Source organism: Miscanthus floridulus, chromosome 9, assembly GCF_019320115.1.
Source record: "Miscanthus floridulus cultivar M001 chromosome 9, ASM1932011v1, whole genome shotgun sequence".
NCBI classification, from domain to species: Eukaryota; Viridiplantae; Streptophyta; class Magnoliopsida; order Poales; family Poaceae; genus Miscanthus; species Miscanthus floridulus.
The window spans coordinates 69,239,722-69,263,031 of record NC_089588.1 but is presented as its reverse complement, the minus strand read 5'-3'; the positions used below and the strand labels follow the sequence as shown (position 1 = coordinate 69,263,031).

Genomic DNA, 23,310 nt, shown 5'->3' with positions numbered 1-23,310 from the left:
TGCAAGAGACAATATAGACCTATCTAGACTATCTAAAACAATGTTAAGCCTAACCATTCTAAACAAGCTAGTGACAATAAGTAGATCAACCTGAAGCTGAATCCTCATGCTTCTCAAAACAGAAACCTGAGCAAATATAACAAAGCAGAAAAGGTTACCACAAAGAGACATGAGAACTGGTAGTAACTTCATGAAGAGTCAAAGAAACTTTATTGAAATACAAGAACATCAATAGAAAAGATCAATTTGACAAGCATGCCAGCCAATCTAATCTAATTATTTCAAAGTTTGAAATATGTTCTACAAATAGGAAGTTTCGTATGGCATCCCACCATTAGTTTCCACCTTCTTCTCATAGTTCGAGGGAAGTTGGATAACCTGTATAGCACAAAACTCTGCCACACAGGCAAGACATGCTGCTGGTTCACCAGAGGAGCTATGTTATTACACATGGGGTTTGAAGTTTGCAGAGGCGCCATTCATACAGGAGCAAAACTAAAGCTTTACTGGGAGATGACAGTAATTTCTATTTCTGAAAATGTACATAATTAGAAAGAAGAAAAATATGTGTCACTTAATAGGACATTGCAGCTTAAAGCCTGTGATAACAATGTACACCGTTATAGTACTTAACTATTATGTCCCACCCCATGGCAAAGGACAACAGATTCAAGAGCTTAGTAAGGTTCCAAAGGACAAAAGTAAGAGCCTTAATAGCTGATACTCCTGCAAAAGATGGTACGAATACCCTACAAAAGTGCAAAACTAACAAAGATATGTAGACAAGTTTTTGTGGATAACCACATAATGGGAAATTCAGTAGGAAAAGATGGGTGCTGTCACATTTCAAAACAGGGCAAATTTTATATTTAAGATCGTCCAATTGTACAGACGATTCTATTAAGCCTTTAAAAGATGACAATATTTGCTACTTTTGAGAAAAAACATCAATTTTAAGGTAGTCATATTTTTGGCTAAAATGCCCTCAAATAATATGGCTAGTAAAATTGCGAGGACCTAAATTAGCGAGAGTACAGACATGTATGGCTATGTTGCATAATTTACCTCACGAGTAAGAAAATGTCAATCATTGTGAAACCATTTTGTAGTCACAAGATACAAGTACTTGTCAACAATGAGTAATCCAATATGGTAGAACACCAGTCCCTGACTATAGTTTCACACAGTGTTGGATTTGGAAGTTTATAGCTTCCAATGAATTCGTACAACCCTATCACTAATTTGCTAATTACCCTGTGATGTTTTTTGTACAAAAACATAAACTGAAGAACAATAACATGTTAGCAACTTGATTTAAACTTACATTTCAAATCTCCAGGACAATAACTTGAGCGAGGCATGTGCTGCACGAGCGCAATACCTTCAAAACATTGTGAACACTATCACTACTGATTATGGACATCTAACTTCAACTATCTTAAGTTGTCTGAGTGTAAGTGACTGTTCCATAAGATTGCTGCCTCTCATTTGGACTGCTGCTTTGGGTCTCTGCAGAAAATAAAACGCTCTGGAAGATCAATAGAGCATCATGGCTCTAGATAGGCAACACCAATCATACTTAAGAGGCATATCTACCTTACAGAGTTGAAGAACGAGTTTTTCAAGGATTGGTGTGTATTGGAGAAAGCAAAATAGAATATGCAGACCAGCAACCAAACACCAGTCCCTTGAGTACCAAAGTTTTTCTTCTACACCTAAAAAATTCATAAGTCTATCGTCTGCGCCCCCGCCCGCGTTAACCCCGCCCACGTACGCCAGATCGTTAAAACTCCGAGTTTGCTACGAGTACGTATGAGTGACCGATCCGCCAGATCATCAAAACTCTGAGTCTGATATGAGTATATATGAGTGCCCGATCCCGTCAAAACTCCGCTCCAAACTACTACCGAGTCTCATACGAAGGCTAAGCACCCGTCGACCGAGTCTGATACGCAGCTAGCATGCATGCTAGAAACCAAATAGCCGGCACAGAATCGAAGATGAGCAATGATCATGCGCATGCACCGCATACATCTTATCGGCCAGGCACTGCGTGCATGCACACGTACGGGGCAGGGCGGCGAGTTAGTTGACGATCGATACGATGACCGACCACAAATACAGACAAGCACATGAATGCATATGTGATATGTCAACTCCGATCGAGTCTGATACGAAGGCTCAGTATCCGCAAAACAAGCTCCGATCAGTTTCCATCAACAGGTACGTTTCTGCCTGCGCTCCTCGCTCGACCCGCTCGCCCCTTGCACCAATGCATGCGCGCGTCAGACTCCGCCACGCCACCCCAGAAAAAAAGCTATGCACTCGTGTTGTACAACGGTGCCTGAGCAGCACCACTCAACTGCCGTGCCGTCGATATGTTCCTGGATTGAGTTGGGCTGCGCAAAAGCTATGCACTCGTGTTGTACAACGGTGCCTGAGCAGCACCACTCAACTGCCGTCGATATGTTCCTGGATTGAGTTGGGCTGCGCGCAAAATGGTTTCTCAACTGGTCCATGCTGTCCGAGGACAATGGTTTCTCAACTGCATGGAAGAATCAGTCACGGAAGGACGACCGACAACAGCGATCACGGCGAATATATCAATGTCAGATAAGCGGTGCTGCACAGGCTTTATTATAAATCACGAGTGCATGCTCCCCGCCCGCCCTTGCGCACGTGCAGTGCAGCAACGACCCACTCGTGGCCCATTAGTCTCAGCAAGGGTACGGTGGACCGCCTTCATCACTTGCCGGCTCCATTATATTGGACCCGTTTGTCATTTCTTGAAAATTCTCGATGTACTATATCGCTCAGGTCTAACGGAGAAATTTGACTTGCTGGATATAATTTTCATAATTTACCGTCACAAAATCACACAACACATGGAACACATATTTTTAACCTCCAAAATTGAAGAAGAATAACAGAATAGCAAGGAATATATTGTTATAGTTCAACCAAAATTGTCCTTTAGAATATATAGATAGATGTACCTTACTCTCCAAACTCAAAAGAAAGAAAAAGGAATTATGTGAACAAAAAAAGAATACAAATCAGAAAAAATATGACAGGCGCTCTAGCCTCTAGAGTAGAAAAAGAGGATGTGGAGAGTAAATAGAAAGAGAATACGGTTCCAATTGATTTATAACTAAAGAGGAAAAAAATGCATGAATAGATTTAAAAATAGTTTAGGATTCCAAATGCAAAATGATTATTAGCTCTTTTTATTATCTTCTAAAAATGGTCAAATCAGCTTAAAATATAAAATGCATAATAATAAATCACACAAGTATTAATTAAAATAGTGAAACTAATTTTGTTAGGTTTCTACAGACTACGTCAACACGATATATATAGGTGATAAACGTTAAGAAACAGACTTTTGTATTTCTATGTAACTAGATTTATATTTTTTAAAATATGTTCGTCATCTAATAAGCCATGAGCCACGAGCCTTGTTGTAGACATGGACAACATTTCCCGGCCCGTGCAATGCATAGGCATATATCTAGTAAATTATTAAACTCTGTAGCACGGATATGTCAGGAAGGTGCCGTATCGTGTTATCGAATACGTATCCGATACGGATACGTCATCGATACGGCTTGGATACGTACCATTCGAGTATCTTGTTTTTGTTTAATTTAGGAAATATCGAGTACATGCCTCTGGGATACGGCGCAACCCAACAAGCGCTCCCTTATCTGCCCTGTCTAGGGCTCTTTTGGAACGCAGGATTAAAAAATATAGGAATAGAAAAAAAATGTAAGAATAGTATAGGATTACAACCGGAAACATATGATTGAAAACCTTAGGAAACTTTGATTGATTTGTTGTTTGGACGGACAGAGAAAATTAGTAGGAATTGAATGCTTAGGAATCTTACAATCACCTATCATATTACTTTAGCCAATAAAACATTTGTTTGTAAATATTATCTCTAAAGAATAGTATATTTAAAAAATAAAGAACAATATACTATGTATATTATATTAAAAGGTAGTCTGACTATCTGAGACAACCACGTGCTCCGTTATTCCTTCGGTAATCGGTAGTGAGGCCGGCAGCTGTCCAGCACTCCCGCATCTCCTGATCATGCATTAGGCTTTTGCATTAGCGACTCATAGCTTGATTTACCCCGATCTTATGCGACTAAAAAGAAAATAAGAAGTTGGATTGCATGTTTTTTTTCTACAGTTTTTCTAAAAAAACAGCACCATAGAAAACTTTCCTACTACATCCGTCCATAAATAAATACACTTCTAAGGGTGGACACGTAAACCAATACTAAGACGGAATTACAAAAATGCCCCTATAAACATTGGGCTGAGGTGATCCAGAGGCTTCGTTCGCGTGTCCTTAAACCAGACTTATCCGCTTCTTTTTTTATCCGAAACAGTGTTTTTCTCTCACAAATTCCTCCAAACCATCCAAATTCCTCTAGAATTCCTCCAAGCGAACAGACCCAGAGCCTCGGTGGCCTTGTACGGAAGTCCAGACAGGTTAAACAAACGAGTGGACGAGGGAGTTTCTAGGAGCTCTGTTGTTTTTCTTCTCTTTTTTTTTTGACAAGTTTGTTTTTAATCTCCCCCTCTGGACCTCTGGTGGTGGGTGTGCTATTACTGTTGTAGTCCTGTTACTTGAATCTGGTCCCTCCGGCTGGTTCATCTGGCAATCAGGCAATGTGTGTGCAAATATTATGGGAAAAAAATTGAATGCTAAATGTGCAAATATTATGAGACAGGAGGGAGTATGCTTTTCCTATGCACAAATCCTGTTGAACAGTGTACTTTCCTATAGAAACCAGAATCCTTAATTTTTCCTCCGAGAAACCTTCAATCCAAAGGGGACCTAGCCTCGACTCCTCCCATGATTGCACGGCGCCCGCCTCCTGCGCACACGCGCTGCCTCCTGCGCTAGAGATGCGCCACCAGCTCACCACTCACCTGCCGCTGGCGACGAGCCCCCGCCCCCTTGCACCGCCTTCCGTGCAGGAGATTCGCCACTGCTTGCCGGCGAGCCCCCGCCCCCTCCCGTCGCCTGCTGCGCACACGCGCGCCGCGCAGGAGGTGCGCCACTGCTCGGCAGCCTCCCCCACCCCCTTCGGGTCATCAATCGACTTCTCCAGTCCAGACCGTCGTTCTGGGAGCACCCACCAGTCCGCCACGGCTGCAGCTAGCTCCAACGATGCAGGGGCAAGGTGCAGGAAATGGACGTTTCAGCAGCAAAGCAAGCTGTTGGCGACCTCCCATGAATACATCTCCTTTTCATACTTGATCTACTATTCTACTCTACTTCTGCATTCTCATTGCTTGATTTTGAGTGTTCACCACATCTCCTGTTCCTGACTTCCTTTTTTAGATAGAATTTTGGTAATTGAGCATTACTCCAGTATGGTTACTGAAAATTTAGACACACACAAATTGTTTGGCAGAGAGTCAGCTCTGCCAAATAGGCCTAAGGGCACCCGCAACAGTAAAAGTCAATTACTAGCTCTAAGCCAATCTTCAGTAGTGTTACCTTTTAGCAATGGCTCATGGTACACTCTTACTTGATTTTAAAATGTGTTGTATGAGTCTAGTTTTTTTTTATCAAGAGCTAGTTTTTCTCTCTATTAAAATATGAAACAAATGTTTAGAGTTAGCTTACGAGTCAACCAGTGAGTGGCGTGAGTGTGCTTGTGTGCAATTTATAAAGTGACTTTCCAGCGGGGATGAAAACGGGAGGATATTTTCCGATATCTGTCTGTCCCGAAAGAATCAAAACCTATATGGATAGTCTGTATCTGAATCTGAACATTTAGTATTTGATCATATCCGAATATAAATACTCAAAATCAGATTTCTGATATGTATATGAGATAGTTAGATCCATATGTGGTTCTATGATCCGATAAAAAAAATATGAGATATAATACGGGATATGGCCCTGTGGGACGTACAGATTTCTGATATGTATATGAGATAGTTAAATCCATATCCGGTTCTATGATCCGATAAAAAAAAAAAAGAGATACAATACGGGATATGGCCCTGTGGGACGTAGTGCATGATCACTGGCCATCTGTATCAGATGCGGTTTCATCCCTCCTTTCCAGTGCACGGTACAGCTTCGCCCTCCTCTTGCCGTCAGCAGGATGGTGGGCACAATGGCAATTATCCATTTCAACAAGGCCCGAAATCGAATTCCTCGCAAAAGACGGGAAACCCAGAAGGTACGCGACGCGGGCCCCACACGTCCGCTTCCCCCGAAGGCTGCATCGCCCACGCCTGAAATGTCTTCGCCGCGGCGTCTAGCCGTGCTTTGCTCCCACCTCCGGCCCGACGGCCCGCCTCCGCCCGCCGAGGAAACTGTGGAGGGGGCGGGGGGCGTCTCAACGTCGACGTGCGCCAACGGAGTCGGGGGCGATGGGGCCGGGGATGGCGATGCGGCCGACTGCGTGTTCTGCCGCATCATACGCGGCCATGCGCCGGCGTATAAGGTGCGTTGTGTGACTGCTCTGTTTCTTGTTTCTGTCGATTAAGGCTTGCTCGATGTCAGTATAGCACTCCCCGCGTGCTGCTGTGAACCTCAATACACCGAGTACTCGGATATGTAAACAGTGTGCGGCAATGCTTGTTCGGACATCCTTCCTCTTCTGGCTCGAAAGTAGGGTTCTGGATGGATAATTGCATAAATCTCTGGTTTTCTGTTGCAGAAAAATTGACAAATAAAGAACTCATGTCTCATGCGGGTAGTTTTGTAGTCAGTACAACCAGAGGTGGAGCCAGAAACCTCTCCATTTTCTCTTCATAGGCGCTGAGTACAACAGTGGCTGATTTTTGTTCATGAAATTTATGATACCATCTTAGGAATTTTGATTGTTACACACTGTCATTGTTCACGTGATGTACTGATCAATTTTTTTAAAACTAGTTTATGCCATTTTCCCTCTGACGACCACCTCACAGTTTCATGCTATGGAACTAGCTTGATAAGTTCTCCAGCGGTATGTAAATTTGTCCTTCTGGTCCAGAAATTTTTCAGGAGTTTATGCGTATTGTCAGCCCAGTTTTCTTCATGGATCTGTGAAATGAAAACCTCTGATTTTTTTTTAAGCTCACAAATTTCTGGAGGTAGCTTACATTTGTGCATGGATCGCAACATGAACAAAATATTCACATACATATTTGAGACTGTTCCCGATGTGTTTCGTGAAGAAGCATCATGTTATCTGGTTGTGTTGATCATCAGGTTCATTTTATGGGAATAAAGCTACCGATGATCAATGTAGGTACCATGAAAAATAAAGTTTCAACTGGACTGGTTATCAATTTAAAACAATTACTGAAAGTAAACTCAAGAAATCACATAGCAAGTGGTTGGGGAAGCAGGAACTAAAAGCGAAGTGAAGGAAGAATGTTTTTAGGTCTCAGGACCACAGGATGGCCTTATTTGGCTTGTTGGAAAGACACTCTAGAGCCGCTCATAACACTTATAAGTTTGATTTGGTGCTACATGGGATTAAGTTGGATATATGAACCGTCTGTTGATTTTTTAATGCTTTCTATTATGTAAAATTGGTTTAAGGGAGAGAGGGTGTCGCTTTGATTTATGTAAAATTGATGGACTTGTAATAGGAGGTAGTTTTGTGCTTATTTTAGTGATTTCCAAACATTATGCTGTAAATGGTTGATAAGTCTATTCCAGTGCAATCAAGATCAGGGGAGAGGTACCTAAATCCCTAAATAGAAATAGATGAACTAGATGAAGAAATTGATTTTGTTATTGAAAGGCAAATAGCCTCTCACAGATCACCAGAAACTCACATACACAAACACAATGGTTTTGGTGGCTTGAATGACTTTGCCTTTTCTGATTTTCCTCCTAGCTTTATACAGTGCTGAGAGCTACATTTGTGGCTGTGATAGCGTCCTAATTCATGTACAATATTACCCAAATAAAAAGTCTATTACTCCATGCTGAAATTTAGCTAAAGTAAAGGCTATGAACCTAGATACTAGCAGCACCTAGACACACAGGATTATTTCCAACTGTAAGCGATCATGGAGTATTGTGTGAATTACAGGTAGAATGGATTCACTTTCTATCTGATGAATCTGTGTCAGATTTCATCCTACCTTATAAAAAGCATTGGTTACATTTTATTGATATATTTCCTTTGACCAGTATTTTTTTGTCCTGTTTGCAGGTCTACGAAGATGATGTATGCCTCTGCATATTGGATTCTCATCCATTGGCTCCTGGGTATCTTGCTTGCAACTTTTTTCTATGGTTTCCGTGCATTACTGCTTTTAATATTTGTTATATATTTCAAAATGATAGTTTCTTTATTTGATGGTTTACTTGTATCTTCTAACACTGTTATTAGTGGATATAGGAGTATACAATATTGATTGATGCCTGAACTATAGCAGGAACAACCAAGTGTAATGCTGATTTTTTTTTATGCAACAACATGTGTTTGTATTTTGTCTCTCCAATTGTGGAGTTTTGTTTCAGAGGTTTTCTTGTGAACCATTTTTTTTTGAAATAGTATCGGACACATCTGCATGCAGCATGCCTGACACTATTGCATACTCAGCTGTCTGTGGTGAAGGAACACACCAGTCAAACACACTACTTTGTTGTCTTGCTCCATGTTTCATTTATTTTGGCAATGGCTCATCTAAGATTTTCTTTGGCTCATCTATAAGAGAAGGCTTTGTCATTGCCTTGTGGTGCATATTTCAAATCCTGGTGCCAATTTCTTATGAATCCTTGCATACACCATATGGAATAGGTTAATAGTGGATAAATTCTGTGAGCGAAGTGAGGAATCCATATGGCAATTTTTTTTTCTAAATTTTCACTTGTTCTGTTGCTCGACTCTTGGAGATAATGAGGAGCATGTGCTGCGAGCCTTTTCATGGTATTAAAAATAAAGCAGAACCTTTTGGTGGTATTTTCATAATGTGAGGAACTTTAAGAGATAACATAGGTTTTCCTTACAGTGCATTTGGCTTTTGCTTCATGCTACTGCTCACCATTATTTACCCTACAGGCATTCTTTGATCCTTCCAAAATGCCATTTTCCATCACTTGAAGTAACTCCCCCACCTGTAAGCATTATTGCACCTTGCAAATTTATCACTATTTATAGACACATTTCCTTTATGTTTGGATTCAAATCCAGAGAATTGACAATAATTAAGATATCTTTTTCTGTAGATTCAATTCATGTCTTGTTTTTGAACCAGGTAGTTGCAGCCATGTGTTCCAAAGTGCCATTTCTTAGTAATGCAATTATGAAGGCTACTGAATGTGGTAGGTAGACATCACTACTTATTTTTTTGGGATAATAAAGTAGTTAAGTTTTTTTTTTCTTGACAAAAGTAGTTTGTTTTTCCTCAAAACAAATGTAGTTCACATTTTTATCAATAATTAATTATATCATACTATCTTGATATTGTGAGTATTCTTTATTCTGCATTTAGACCAAGGAAGTGCAACATACTTACTGGAATGCTATATTTGTGCAGTGTTTAGATACTTTTTTTGAAAGCAAGTATTGCGGGGAAGATTAATAGATTGATTGTGGGTTGTAGAGTATAGGTAAATTTTTAGACAAGGATGACCTAGGGTTGGTTTATACAAGTATGACCACCGATGGATGTCCTTACCTATCAATACAAATAAATCAATCTGTAAGAGGTGCACCCGCTAGAAGCCAGGTGGGGCACATGCCCCTGCGGCCCAATGGGCTATATCTGTCTTAACACTTTTTTATAATGGAGCACATGTCATAGTTATCTATTTCTCTTAATGAACCTAAGTCTTGCATCTATACTTTCTCCACATACTCCATAATTCATGTTGTTTTGGACAAGTTATTGTCAAACTTTTACAACTTTGACAGTCAATAACCTTTAAAATTTTTAGTTTGAAGACACTAAGACAACATGCATAGATTAATCTTAAAAAGTACTTTGATAAAAAGTATGTATTTGTTGTTTTTTGGTGTATATTATATAGAACATCATAGTGAATCAGAAACTGGAGTTATGGCGGGAGACTTTGGAGTCCAAAGGTTTTAGACTCAGTAGAACTAAAACTGAGTATATGAGATGTGACTTCGGCACTACTACTCGGGAGGAGGAAGATATTAGTTTGGAAGGTTGAGTAGTGCCTAGGAAGGATACCTTTCGATATTTAGGATCAATACTACAGAGAGACGGGGATATTGATGAAGATGTTAGCCATAGAATCAAAGCAGGGTGGATGAAGTGGCGCCAAGCATCTGGTGTCTTATGTGACAAAAGGGTACCACAGAAGCTAAAAGGCAAGTTTTATAGGACGGACGATTAGACCTGCTATGTTGTATGGTGCAGAATGTTGGCCTACAAAAAGACGACATGTTCAACAGATAAGTGTCGCGGAAATGCGTATGTTGCGTTGAATTTGCGGTCATACAAGAAGGGATCGAGTTCGGAACGATGATATACGTGATAGATTAGGGGTAGCACCAATTGAAGAAAAGCTTGTCCAACAACGGTTGAGATGGTTTGGACATGTTTAACGGAGACCTCCAGAGGCACCGGTGCGTAGTGGAATCCTAAGCTATGGTAGTAACGTGAAGAGAGACAGAGGAATACCAAAGTTGACTTGGGTAGAGGCAATAAAAGAAGACTTGAAAGGATGGAATTTACTCAAAGACTTAGCCTTAGATAGGAGTGCTTGGAAAACAGCTATTCACGTGCCTGAACCTTGATTGCTTCTGCTGGGTTTCAACTCTAGCCTACCCCAACTTGTTTGGGACTTAAAGGCTTTGTTGTTGTTGTTGTATCATAGTCAAAGCTATGTTTTGGGAAGCCCTGTCGTTGTCCAAAACAACAAGAATTTATGGAACTAGAGGGAGTATTTGTTTACTTGAAACTCAGTAGGATCTTATGGTGTTGTTACTTATTAGCTGTGTTATATTATGATACTTTGCACAATTAACATTCTTTGAACAATGGGAACAGTAGTCCCACCTTTGAGCCACCTAATTTTGATGCTTAATAATGTCAATGGAAGGGAATATCAAGAAACGGTGGCGTCATTTGTTGAAAATATGAAAAACTTAACGCTAAAATTGCATAAGTACCAATGTATAGTAATAATGGAAAGGAAACGGATAAATACAATCACAAGAAATTCAAAATGAAGAAATTGAAAGGGGAAAAATAGTAGCACTTAACATCCTCTACCCTTTACTTTTCCTTGCGTCCATCCACTGCCAGTGTATGTACTCTTTCAGAGCCAGCAGCAGGTTGCCATATGACATACACTGGTGCAAACACCAATTTCTTGCTGTTACTTGATCTGCTATCATAAGCTTCCACTACCATATTTCATGAAACCTTGATTATGAGTGGAGGCAACTCCATCGGAGTGGAATTCCATGACCACTAAAATGGGAACATACCCACCTCTCTTAGTGTACTGTCCCAGATAATTAGGTGAATGAGTAAGAGTTCGTCTCCCTGGAAACTGACTAAAAGTTAATGCATTCCAGCTGATTTAGCATCTGGTTGGTTGTAGCTGATAGTTCAGGAGCCCTTAAAAATCTGCCATAACACAATGTTAGTAGCCCTTTTTCCTTCATGGAAAAAAAAATCCACGCTGTTTATAAGATGCATGTTATGGGTTGGCTTGAGGGCCAGCCTTTCTACCTCTCACGTCAAGAGATAAGTATTAGGAGAGAGATTAGACTAGATAAAGTTAGTTCCTTGATTTCTAGAGATTAGTTTCTTAAGGATGGGGCTTTATCTACTTTCAGTCAAGCAATGAAGAAGAATGAATCCCAAGTCCCCCAATAGTCTAGTCTCCCTCCAAGCCGACTCTGCTCGGCTACCTTGCCGGCAGTGTTTACCCCTATGATCTAGCATCATAAGGTCTGGTATCATGAGTCAGGGATCCTTTCCCATAGCTTCTGCTGCCAATCAATTTGTGCTGCCATTGTTTTCGTCATTGCCATCCCCATGGGCACTTCCACCAAAGCCAACCATGGTGCAGTCACCATTGTGGTCTGCATTGGTAGGCTGAGAAGAGTAATCCATGCCGAAGAAGAGGAGAACCAGGAACTCAGAGATTTGGCGGACAGGCTCAGATGGAAATTGATCCAAGCCTAGAAAAAGATGACGCAACGTGAGAGTGCCCAGCATGAGCCCTAAGCCGGGTGAGTGCCTGCTGGTGCTGGGAGCAGCCCCCATGGCTGCAACCAAATCTCTCTCTCTGTGGCGTTGCCTACATTTGTCCCCGTTGGCTGCCTCCGCTCCAATGAGTTCCTCCCGCCAAGAGCCTCTCCACCGATGAGCGCCGCCCTGCTGGCTGCCTCCCCACCGTGAATGTCTGCCAGTTGACGGCCTCCCCACCTAGAGCCATCCCACGAACGAGCGCCTGTGGGCTGCCTCCACATTGGCAAGCTCCTTCCATCTGGTGACGGCAGCTGCTTTAGCACTCATGCGAGCAGATCCGATGACGCCTCCTCAGCTACCGGCATAGTAGACCTGTAGGCGGTGTCCCGCGCGAGGAGAGGATCTGACCACGCCGGCTGTCAGTAGTTAGCCTAGTGTTCTTGTTTTTCCAGTTACCTACTATAGCTATTTACTATTCACTGTCATGTATTTTTTCTGTTTCCGTGGCAACCAAGTTGATCATAGTGCCTTGGCAACCAAGTAGGAATCATAGCATCTGCTTTATGCAGTTAGAATATGCTAAGGAGTAGGTACACCACTTGCTTATATATGCAGTGGTTAGCATCTTTTGTATCAAGTTGTTATTGCAATTCAATACAATCCAAGCGGCCTGCTGGCCAAGCTGCCTTCTGGCAGCCCCAATTCGCCAACAATTGGTATCAGAGACCGGGGTTGAGAGAAAGGGAGAGGCATGGCCACCTCCGCAGAGAGAGCAGCAGCCGCCGCCGCCGAGCAGCGTGCGCAGCGTCTGGCCGCGGCAGAGGCCGCAGCCGCGCAGGCGCAGCAGGCCGCGGAGGCCGCAGCAGCAGCAGCTCAGAACGCGGCCGCCACGGCCGTGGCTCTACGTCGAGAGTTGGTGGAGGAGGATCTGCCGCGCGATCGCCGCCCGCCTCCGCGGAGGAGCCCGGAGCGCGAGCACAGGCAGACGCGGTCGCCCGATCGGGATCAGGATCGCCGCCACGGACGGGCCAGGGGCCGCTCGCCGGTGATCCAGACCGTGTACAAGGATTCTGGCTCGAGCTCCACCTGGCCGATGCTCACCAAGTCCAATTACCATGAGTGGGCCTCGATCATGAAGCTGAAGCTCTAGGCGCGGCAACTCTGGGACGCGATCGAGTACCAGGACCTGCCGTACCATGAGGACAGGCGCACGGTGGAGGCGATCATCGCCGTCGTGCCGCAGGAGATGCAGATGCCGCTGTTCGAGAAGGGATCGACCAAGGAGGCCTGGGACTCCATCGCCGCCGCACGGATCGGAGTCGATCGGGTGCGCCGCGCCACGCTCCAGCGACTGGGAGAAGCTCGCCTTCCGTCCGGGTGAGCAGATCGAGGACTTCACCCTTCGCTTGATGGCCCTGAAGCAGCAGCTTCTTCTCCACGGCGACAACGACATCGATGAAGAGCGCGCGGTGGAGAGGCTCCTGCGCGCCGTGCCGCCGAAGTACGCCTAGCTCCGAATCGCCATCGAGACGCTTCTCGACTTCCAGGACCTCACCATCGAGGAGGTGTCTGGGCGTTTGAAGACAGTGGACGACATGGAGGCGCTGGCCGCGGAACCGGCCGCCATCGGTGGTCTGCTGCTGACAAGGGAGCAGTGGCGTGCCAAGGAGAAGGAGGAGGCTGCCGCTTCCGCGTCAGGCAAGGAACCGCGACGTCGTCCACGCGGCGGCAAGAAGCAGCGCGGGAAGGGCAATCGCGGCGGAGGAGACAGAGGCGGTGGCGACGATCGCGGGGTGGACGACGACACCTGCCTCAACTGTGGTGATCGCGGCCACTAGGCGCGCGACTGCCGCCAGCCGCGTCGTGGTGGTGGTGACCGCGGCGGCGGCGGTGGCAACCAACACGGAGGAGGCAACCGCATTGGAGGTGATCGAGGTGGACGGCGCGGTGGTGGGCGTGGCGGTGCTGCGCACGTCGCAGAGGCGGAGGACGATGATGGTGCTCTGTTCCTCGCCCACGGCTTCCTCGAGCTCGACGAGAAGACCGAAGCCGTCTGCTCCAAGGCCACGGCCTCCCTCGACATCAACGAGCCTCGTGCGCGTGTCTTCCTCAACACCAGCGCCAACGAGGAAGCGCTCGACGGTTGGTACCTTGACAGCGGGGCCACGCATCACATGACTGGCCGCCGGGAGCTCTTCGCCGAGCTCGACACCACGGCGCGCGGCACGGTGCGTTTCGGCGACTCGTCTCGAGTGGAGATCAAGGGGACCGGTTCCATCGTCTTCCAGGCCAAGAACGGGGAGCAGCGCGTCCTCCATGGCGTCTTCTACATCCCAGCGCTCCGGAACTCGATTATGAGTTTGGGGCAGCTCGACGAAGGAGGCTCCAGAGTGGAGATTGAACATGGAGTGCTCCGAATCTGGGACCGGCGTGGTCGTCTTCTCGCCAAGGTACATCGCGGGCCCAGTCGGCTGTACATCCTGCACTTGGAGGCCGCGCAGCCGGCGTGTCTCGCTGCCAGGAAGGAGGACGAGTCATGGAGGTGGCATGAGCGCTACGGGCACCTCAGCTTCGAGGCGCTGCACCAGCTCGGCAAGCAGGAGATGGTGAGGGGGATGCCGGTGATCAAGCATGCGGAGCAAGTCTGCGACACCTGCGTCACCACCAAGCTCCGCCGCAAGCCGTTTCCGCAGCAGGCGCAGTACCGCGCGCAGGCGCCCCTGGACCTCGTCCACGGCGACTTGTGCGGGCCGGTGACGTCGGCGACGCCAGGAGGGCGCCGCTGCTTCTTGCTGATGGTGGACGACGCCACCCGCTTCATGTGGGCGGTGCTTCTGCCGACCAAGGATGTTGCTGCGGATGCCGTGAAGCGGGTGAAGGCCGAAGCAGAGACGGAGACCGGCCGTGAGCTCAAGGTGCTGCGGACCGACATTGGAGGAGAGTTCACCGTCGGCGAGTTGGCGCAGTACTTCGCCGCCGAAGGAGTCAAGCGGCACTACTCTGCACCACACTCACCGCAGCAGAACGGTGTGGTGGAGCGGCGCAATCAGACGGTCGTGGCGACCGCACGCGCGCTCCTGAAGCAGAGGTCCATGCCGGCCAAATTCTGGGGGGAGGCAGTGATGACGGCGGTGCATCTGCTCAACCGTGCGCCGACGAGAAGCTTGCAAGGCAAGACCCCCTATGAGGCCTGGCACGGACGAGCGCCGGCGGTGAGCTATCTGCGCACTTTCGGCTGCGTCGCCTACACAAGGGAGCTCGGGCAGCTGCGCAAGCTCGACGATCGCCTTGACGCTTCCTTCGACGGCGAGCAGCTGCGGTACCGTACCATGCCCAACATCGTCGAGGACGCGCCCACACCGCCGTCGGCTTCACGTCTCTTCGCCGAGCTTCACCTCACGCACGCCGGCGAGCCAGCCAACTTCGCAGAGGCTGAAGGCGATCCTGCCTGGCAGGCCGCTATGGAGCAGGAGATCAAGGCGGTTGAGCAGAACCGCACTTGGGAGCTTGTGGAGCTTCCTCCCGGTCACCGGCCCATCACTCTGAAGTGGGTCTACAAGCTCAAGAAGGACGAGTGGGGCGCGGTGACCAAGTACAAGGCGCGCTTGGTGGCGCGGGGTTTCGTCCAGCAGGAAGGGATCGACTTCGACGACGCGTTTGCTCCCGTGGCGCGCATGGAATCCGTCTGAGTCCTCCTCGCGCTGGCGGCCCAAGAAGGATGGCGCGTCCACCACATGGACGTCAAATCAGCCTTTCTCAACGGCGACCTCAAGGAGGAGGTGTACATGAAGCAGCCGCCTGGCTTCACCGTCGCCGGGAAGGAGAAGATGGTGTACCGTCTGCGCAAGGCTTTGTATGGCCTACGGCAGGCTCCGCGAGCTTGGAACGCCAAGCTGGACGTCACCCTCAAGGAGATGGGTTTCCAGCAAAGCGACCATGAAGCTGCGATGTACAGGCGAGGAACAGGGGAGGAGCTGCTGCTGATCGGCGTCTACGTTGACGACTTGATCATCACCGGTGCCAGCACTCAAGCCATAGAAGGTTTCAAGGCTCAGATGAAGAAGTTCTTCGACATGAGCGACCTCGGCCTCCTGTCCTTCTACCTGGGGGTCGAAGTACACCAAGATTCAGCTGGGATCACTCTGAGGCAAACCCATTATGCCAAGAGGATCCTTGAGCTAGGAGGTATGGATGCCTGCAACCCTGCCCATACACCAATGGAGGAGCGGCTGAGGTTGAGCAGGCAGAGCACGGCTGCAAAAGTTGATCCTACCCAATACAGAAGATTGGTGGGCAGCCTGCGTTACTTGGTCCACACAAGACCTGACTTAGCCTTCTCAGTAGGCTTTGTCAGTCGATTCATGGAGAGGCCGACTGCAGAGCACCAAGCTGCCATCAAGCGCATCCTAAGATATGTAGCTGGTACTTTGGAGTTTGGCCTTCACTACACTAAGGCTCCAGGGAGAGCAAGGTTTGTTGGGTGCTGCGACAGTGACTTGGCTGGGGATATTGACACCAGCAAGAGCACTAGTGGCACTCTGTTCTTTCTAGGAAGCAATCTTGTGTGCTGGCAGTCAGTGAAGCAGAAGGTGGTGGTTCTATCTAGTTGTGAAGCTGAGTACATTGCCACTACCACAGCTGCAACCCAAGCTATTTGGCTATCCAGGCTGCTGGCAGACCTCCTTGGAAGGAATGTGGAAGTGGTCGAACTGAAGGTTGATAGCAAGTCTGCACTTGCTCTAGCCAAGAATCCAATCTTTCATGAGCGCAGTAAGCACATCAGAATCAAGTATCACTTCATCAGAAACTGCTTGGAAGATGGAAGTATCAGGGCTGATCACATATCCACCACTGATCAGTTGGCTGACATTCTAACCAAGTCTCTTGGAAGATCAAAATTTGAAGAGATGAGGGGAAGAATTGGGCTCAAGCACATCACTTCCAAGGACCACAAGGCTAAAGGGGAGAATTGTCGGTAGTTAGCCTAGTGTTCTTGTTTTTCCAGTTACCTACTATAGTTATTTACTATTCACTGTCATGTATTTTTTCTGTTTCCTTGGCAACCAAGTTGATCATGGTGCCTTGGCAACCAAGTAGGAATCATAGCATCTGCTTTATGCAGTTAGAATATGCTAAGGAGTAGGTACACCACTTGCTTATATATGCAGTGGTTAGCATCTTTTGTATCAAGTTGTTATTGCAATTCAATACAATCCAAGCGGCCTGCTGGCCAAGCTGCCTTCTGGCAGCCCCAATTCGCCAACACCGGCGGCGTCCCGCATGATCGCGCCCACCAACCTGTCCCCCGCCACCTGCCATTGCTGATGTTTTTTGTGTTGGTCCATGACATGTGGGCCCCGCAAGAGGACAAGCTGTAGAGAAGTTAGTATGCCAAACATATATAGCTTATCTCTAAGGAGCTTTTGCGGGCAGCTAGCTAAAGGCTGGTTTATAGAAAAGCTTCAGCTGTTCCAAACAGGGCGTATGTTCCTTGTAGCATTCCTGATGCTACTATTTGTGGCAATAGGGGGATGACCACGCAGCACCTAAGTGAAAGCAGCGGCAACACAGGCTGCAACTCTATCCTATACAAGGCTGTGAACCAAGGAAACTGCCCCTGTATTCTTTCTCTTCGTGCTTATGGATGGGGGCCACCTACAACTGGAGATGTTCAAAGAATAAGGAATCTGCATTTATTTTTCATTTTAGTTACAAATAACGAAGTTAAACCAAGATCAAAGGCTTTCATGTTTTGAGTCGAGTCCTCCTGAGGAGGGTCTGCTGCAGAGGGCAAGCTGCTTGGATAGGGGGAATAAGTGTTATGGGTCGCTTTCCAAGGAGGTCTCACATCAATACATACGGATTGAGAGAGAGATTCGGTTAGATAAAGTTAGTTCCTTTATTCTAAAGATTAGTTTTCTTAAGGGTCATGTCTTCTCATCTATATAAGGATGGGACTTTATCTAGTTTCAATCAAGCAATGAAGAAGAAGAATCCTAAGTCCCCCAAGAGTCAAGCAATGAAGAAGAAGAATCCTAAGTCCCCCAAGAGTCAAGTCTTCCTCCAGGCCAACTCCACCTGGCTATCATGCCGGCAGTGTTTACCCATATTATCTAGGATCATAACAATGTATCTGTCTTTACGCCCTTCAAATTATAGTTGATCCAGCTTTGCAGATTGTATGAACAGCATAGGGTATTTTAATATTACTGCTCTAAAGGGCGTACCCAGTGTAGAGAGCTCCCGCTCTGTGTGGGGTCTGGGGAAGGGTGTCAGCTTTCCTAAATTGTGAATAACTATTTAAATTTTTTTAACAGTTATTTCTCTTCAGTAATTTATTTTGAGAGTTATTTCTACTGAATACATCCATAAGAAGTCCAAACAACCCACAACAAGCCAGCTGAATCTAACACATTTACAGACACCAGTAAATGTGCTGTCCTGCTGTGGTGCTGTGTATTTTAGATCTGTATTGATCGAAGTATATGAACAAACTTTCCTTTTCTCTTCATTCTCGTCTGTCCCACGGCCAAAGCGCAGGTCAAAGGCCCGGCCCGGTTCTCACTGGACAACGGTGCCCCTGTGTCAGGGTGGGGCAGGGGTTCGGGGGTTTTCTCGGCCTATGTGAGAAGGTCTTCTCTCTTACAGTAATGCCCGGGGGGTGGCTTACCCCCCGTAGGTCGAGTTTTTTTTTTAATATTACTTTGCATTTTTGCTTACTTTGACTTTGAAAGCAGTTGTTGCAATATATCTTCTGCTTTTGGTTTCTTAAGACTCGTATATTCCTACTATCCCTTTTCTTAGCTCTTTCTGATGTTAGCATATTACTTTTACATCGTTATCTTGGAGCACAGATTCATTCAACTTGGTAGTCAACAATGGAGCAGCTGCAGGACAAGTAATTTTTCATGTGAGTACTGTATCCTGCATATATATGATTGGGAAGTATGTAGCTTTTTTCTAACTCAAACTGTACACAAGCATGTGAAACCCTAAAAGACATCATATACAAACAGTGCACTTCCTTTGTGTACGAGACAGTAGCTTAATGTAATACTTAGTAACCCATGTGATGATTTACTGTTACTAATGCAGACTCATTTCCACATCATCCCACGTAGATCCGGTGATAAGTTATGGCCTATTGAGGTAGCGGTAAATTTTCTTGTATCGCATTTATGTATTTCATCTTCAAAGTTTCTGCTCTAAGTTTTGGTGAACGGCACTTGTCATACTTGTCACCGTGGTTTTCTTTGGAAAAAGCAGAGCTTTAGAAGGCGCTCCATTGAGCCAAATGAGACCTCAGGCCTTGTGAGCTGCATCAAGGAACAGCTATGTTCTACCACAAACTGTTCAAAGACTGAAGCATCTTCGCGGCATAAGGAACCATGACAAGAAACTGGTCCAGTACAGTACATAATATGATGGACAGCATAACAGAAGCAATTTATTAGTGTAACGGATTGCATGGTAATGTTGCTTGGAGCTGCTAATGCGTCGATGTTTGTCATGTTCGTTGTAGTTCTGTTGAAAGAGCACTGGTTTTGTGATGGCTTTACAAAGCCTGACAAATGAAGAGCTAAGAGTAAACTGGTTTATGTTTTACCCACTGCTTTTATTGCCTCGAAAGTTAAGGCCTGATTGGTTTGCGACCAAAATCTGCTATGCAAAAGATTTGGCAAGCCATGATTTTGGCTATTGTTTGGTCTGTTACCAAATTCATATTGGCTTGCCAAATTTATGGCAAAATTTTTTATTTAACTTTGGCTTGCCAAAACTTAGTATGACAAATTTTGGTCGCAAACCAATCAGGCCTTTAGAATTCACATCCTGGACCGGAGGTCGTGGTCCCACCAATGGCTTCACTGCAAGGTGCAAGGGAAGCGAGGGAACACCCGAATGTTTGCAACTAACAAAATTAGTAGCGGGGACTGACATTGATTACCCGATTTGCGTTGGCTTAACAACTCCCCTCGTGTGAGTGTACAACTCAAGCTCCTGCCCGAGCCGTAGTCCCTGGCGTCGGTTATACAACAGCGCATGTTCCTAACATGGTGAAAACCTGAAACTTACTATTTGGTTCCAGAATTTATATACGTTTAGACTTCCCTAGGCAGATTAAGAATAGTGGTACTGTCATGATCCAAGGTCGTTCCCAATTAAAACCTTTACTAAAAAATCCTCTGAATTCACCCAACGAAGGTTCTCAAGCTCTCTAAGTATCACTTCATCGTTCTCAAAGCGGATCCTAACATTCTCAACTAGGACAAGGACTCCGGATCCGTAGCTCTATCTCTCAAGTTAACCGAATTCAACCCAAAGTCAACGGTGTTCCAACTAAAGTCAACAATAAGGGAATGATCCCTGAAAGATGCTAATTAGTGTTCCCAATCTCTCCATCAGTATTTATCTATCTTTAGGAAACAAAGGTTGACCCCAATGCAACAAATCTAGAATCCCAAATCAAATTCTCCAAGTTCAAGAGTTAACGGAGCGTTCCATCGATTTCGGGGGACTGTACGCCACCTCATAGAGACAACAAGAAAAGCGCAGAGTCAGCTGTTTTCCACTCAATGGGAGGTGGCCCACATGTCAGCACGTGGATGAGATATTCATCAGCAGAGGGACCTCAGCTCCACTCACCCCATCTCTCATTTCACTCACTCCTCTCTCTCTCTAGAATGAAGAACAAGAAGAAGGGAAAGATGAACTAGAGTGAGAAAGTGGAGACGAAGGAGAAGGGATGAGAAATCAAGGGAAGAAAGGGTAGCAAGATCAGCCCAAGATCAAGGCCATGAGCTCCACCATCTCCATCATCTCATGTTTAGCTCAGGAGCTCTCTCTTCTTATTTTCTTGAGCTCAATCCTCAAACCCTAACTCAAGTTTCTCTCCATGCATGAATGGACCATGAGCTTTGGAAGTTACTCCATCATCCCACGAGTAAGATCAAGAGTTGCTACAACTCAATCCTCTCATGTTTTCTCAAATCTCTCTCTCTCATATGAATTTATGGAATTTTTGCAAGAATTGTCAAATCCTTCACTATGGCTTGGAAGCAAGGTTACACAAGGCTTTATCTTCATCTTGATGGCATGGGAACCACAAAAAATCAAAGCTAAGTTGTCATGCCCAATCTCAAGGATTAATCTCAATTTACCATAATTTTAGTTTAACCCCAAATCACTAGATGCACTTGATAACTATAGATTAAACCCTAGCTATCTTAAGCCCACGATGTCACCTAGACTACCCTAGGAACCTCTTGCACATGCATGAAGCACAACTCACAACATCTAGGATTGAATCACTAAGAAACCACATGAAAAGATATGCATGTAGGTTCTGCTGACCGTGCGACGGAGTGTCCGCCAGATTCGGCGGAGTATCTGTCAACCCTAGAGCTTAGCAAAATCCTCAGAGCCGAGCACCTACACCCTCTTTGAGTAAGATGGCGGAGTGTTCGTTAACGGCCACGGAGTGTCCACCAAGCAATAAAATTAATTTCCAGAGAACCCGAGAGCAGCCAATTCCTAGCGGAGGGTCCTCTAGGATGGCGGAGTGTCCGTGAGAGCACCCAGCACCCAAAATGCCTAAGTCCCAACTCCCCGGAGTGTCCCACGGGACGTTCCGTGAACCCATGGAGTGTCCGTTACCTTTGATGGAGGGTCCGTCAACCCATCCAGAGCCAAAACAGAACCTGTAAGCCTCGGGAATCAACTCCACAGAGAGTCCACCGTCCACGATGGAGTATCCGTGGGATATGCAGAAATGTTGTAATGTTTAAAACTTAACCATAGGCCACCCTACTATCACATAACTACATACACATCAAGTAAACCCTAATGCATAGTTAGTTCTCTCTTCCCAAATTCCAAATGCAATATCTATCCTTATCTCTCTATCCAATCACCGAGTTTGTCTCCAATCCATCCAATGTATCTTTTCAAGATTTGATTAGCCCATGAGAAATGTGTCTAAGTAGTTGTGATCATCCTTAGTCATCGGGACATCATGACAGGCAGGCACCCCACTATTATGAACCATGATACACATTTATTGGTTTCATTATGAGTAACGCATTTCATTCGAAATTGAAAAATAACTTAACCTTGTTCCATTAATCTAGAACTACCCACCAAAATAATTATAGGCTTTAATTAAACACAGGAATGGATTGCTTAAATGCTTAGTTGGCAAGTTATGTTAGAAGTCAAGTGTGAGAAGGGAACTCACTCTCATGCGTGTAGGAGCTACACCGGGATAAATAACTACTTAAAACTTGCAAGGGTGTCAACTTGACTTATAACTGCTCAATGTGACTAAAGACCAACCCCAATTTGAATTTGTTAACATATGATCAAATTTGGTAATCTCTACTCAAGCGAGGGGTAAGGTCACTATGAGTGTGGGATCTCAAGTGATGTAGCTCGGGGAGTAGCTAAGGACCGTTCACTGGGATAGCGAGTCTAAGTAACCCCCGTACAGACCACATATCGCAAATAGGGGCAGTAAGCTAATTACCCGGTTATGACTCACTAATTATGTAGATTCAGCGTGAGGGGTGGCATGGTGTAGTTGTGTCGGCATTGCACCAGGACCCACTCAAACCATTCATCGACTTGAGAGCCACATTGAGGAAAGGTTGGAACCATGAGGCAACCCTTATCCGGGCACGGGTATGGAGGTTCATCCTTGGTGCCCGTGTGGGTACAGTTGTACACCTCTGTAGACTTCTTTAAAAGCCTGAAGTCCCCCGGGATGGAACCTTTGGTTGTCCTTACTTCTAGACCCATTGTAGCGATGATGATAACACTTGGTTATGAGATGAATTATAATGTTCATCAATTTAATTATGCTACTTATCAGTACTTGTTGTTGACATTTGTGAGTGCAAATATAATATTAAGGATTTTGCAAGCGCACAGAACACCATTGTAGCATTTCACCGGGAGTATTCCAGGTATCGTTATTTATATTTTACCATAGGAAAACAATGGAATAAAGATTTATTGAGTAATAAGGGAATATCTATTAGACAACATACTAGCATGGCTAGAGTAGGGGTAAATATAATGATAAAAATTAAGCATACGTTTGGACTCTGGGGCGTTGCAAATGGTATCAAAGCTGACCTTCGTGGCCACAGAC

At 45.6% G+C, this 23,310-nt stretch overlaps 1 protein-coding gene across 2 annotated transcripts; it reads left to right on the top strand.

Moving 5' to 3' along the window:
- Positions 1-6,127: 6,127 nt before the first annotated feature.
- LOC136483773 (adenylylsulfatase HINT3) lies at positions 6,128-19,770 on the top strand. 2 transcript variants are annotated; one of them, XM_066480939.1, is made up of 7 exons: positions 6,128-6,484; positions 8,195-8,250; positions 9,047-9,104; positions 9,243-9,309; positions 19,016-19,071; positions 19,257-19,310; positions 19,428-19,770. In XM_066480939.1, exons 1-7 carry the CDS (start codon positions 6,140-6,142, stop codon positions 19,551-19,553), a joined length of 762 nt encoding a protein of 253 aa, XP_066337036.1. In that variant the 5' UTR covers positions 6,128-6,139; the 3' UTR covers positions 19,554-19,770. The 2 variants fall into 2 exon arrangements, with proteins under 2 accessions (XP_066337036.1, XP_066337035.1); XM_066480938.1 differs by having other exon boundaries at positions 19,257-19,316.
- Positions 19,771-23,310: the final 3,540 nt, after the last annotated feature.

Bases quoted from the DNA above. Each gene is read 5' to 3' on its own strand.
- LOC136483773 (XM_066480938.1), top strand. From the start codon at position 6,140: ATGGTGGGCACAATGGCAATTATCCATTTCAACAAGGCCCGAAATCGA. The intron at 6,485-8,194 runs GTGCGTTGTGTG...TCCTGTTTGCAG, and splicing joins GCCATGCGCCGGCGTATAAG to GTCTACGAAGATGATGTATG. The intron at 19,072-19,256 runs GTGAGTACTGTA...TTACTAATGCAG, and splicing joins CAGGACAAGTAATTTTTCAT to ACTCATTTCCACATCATCCC.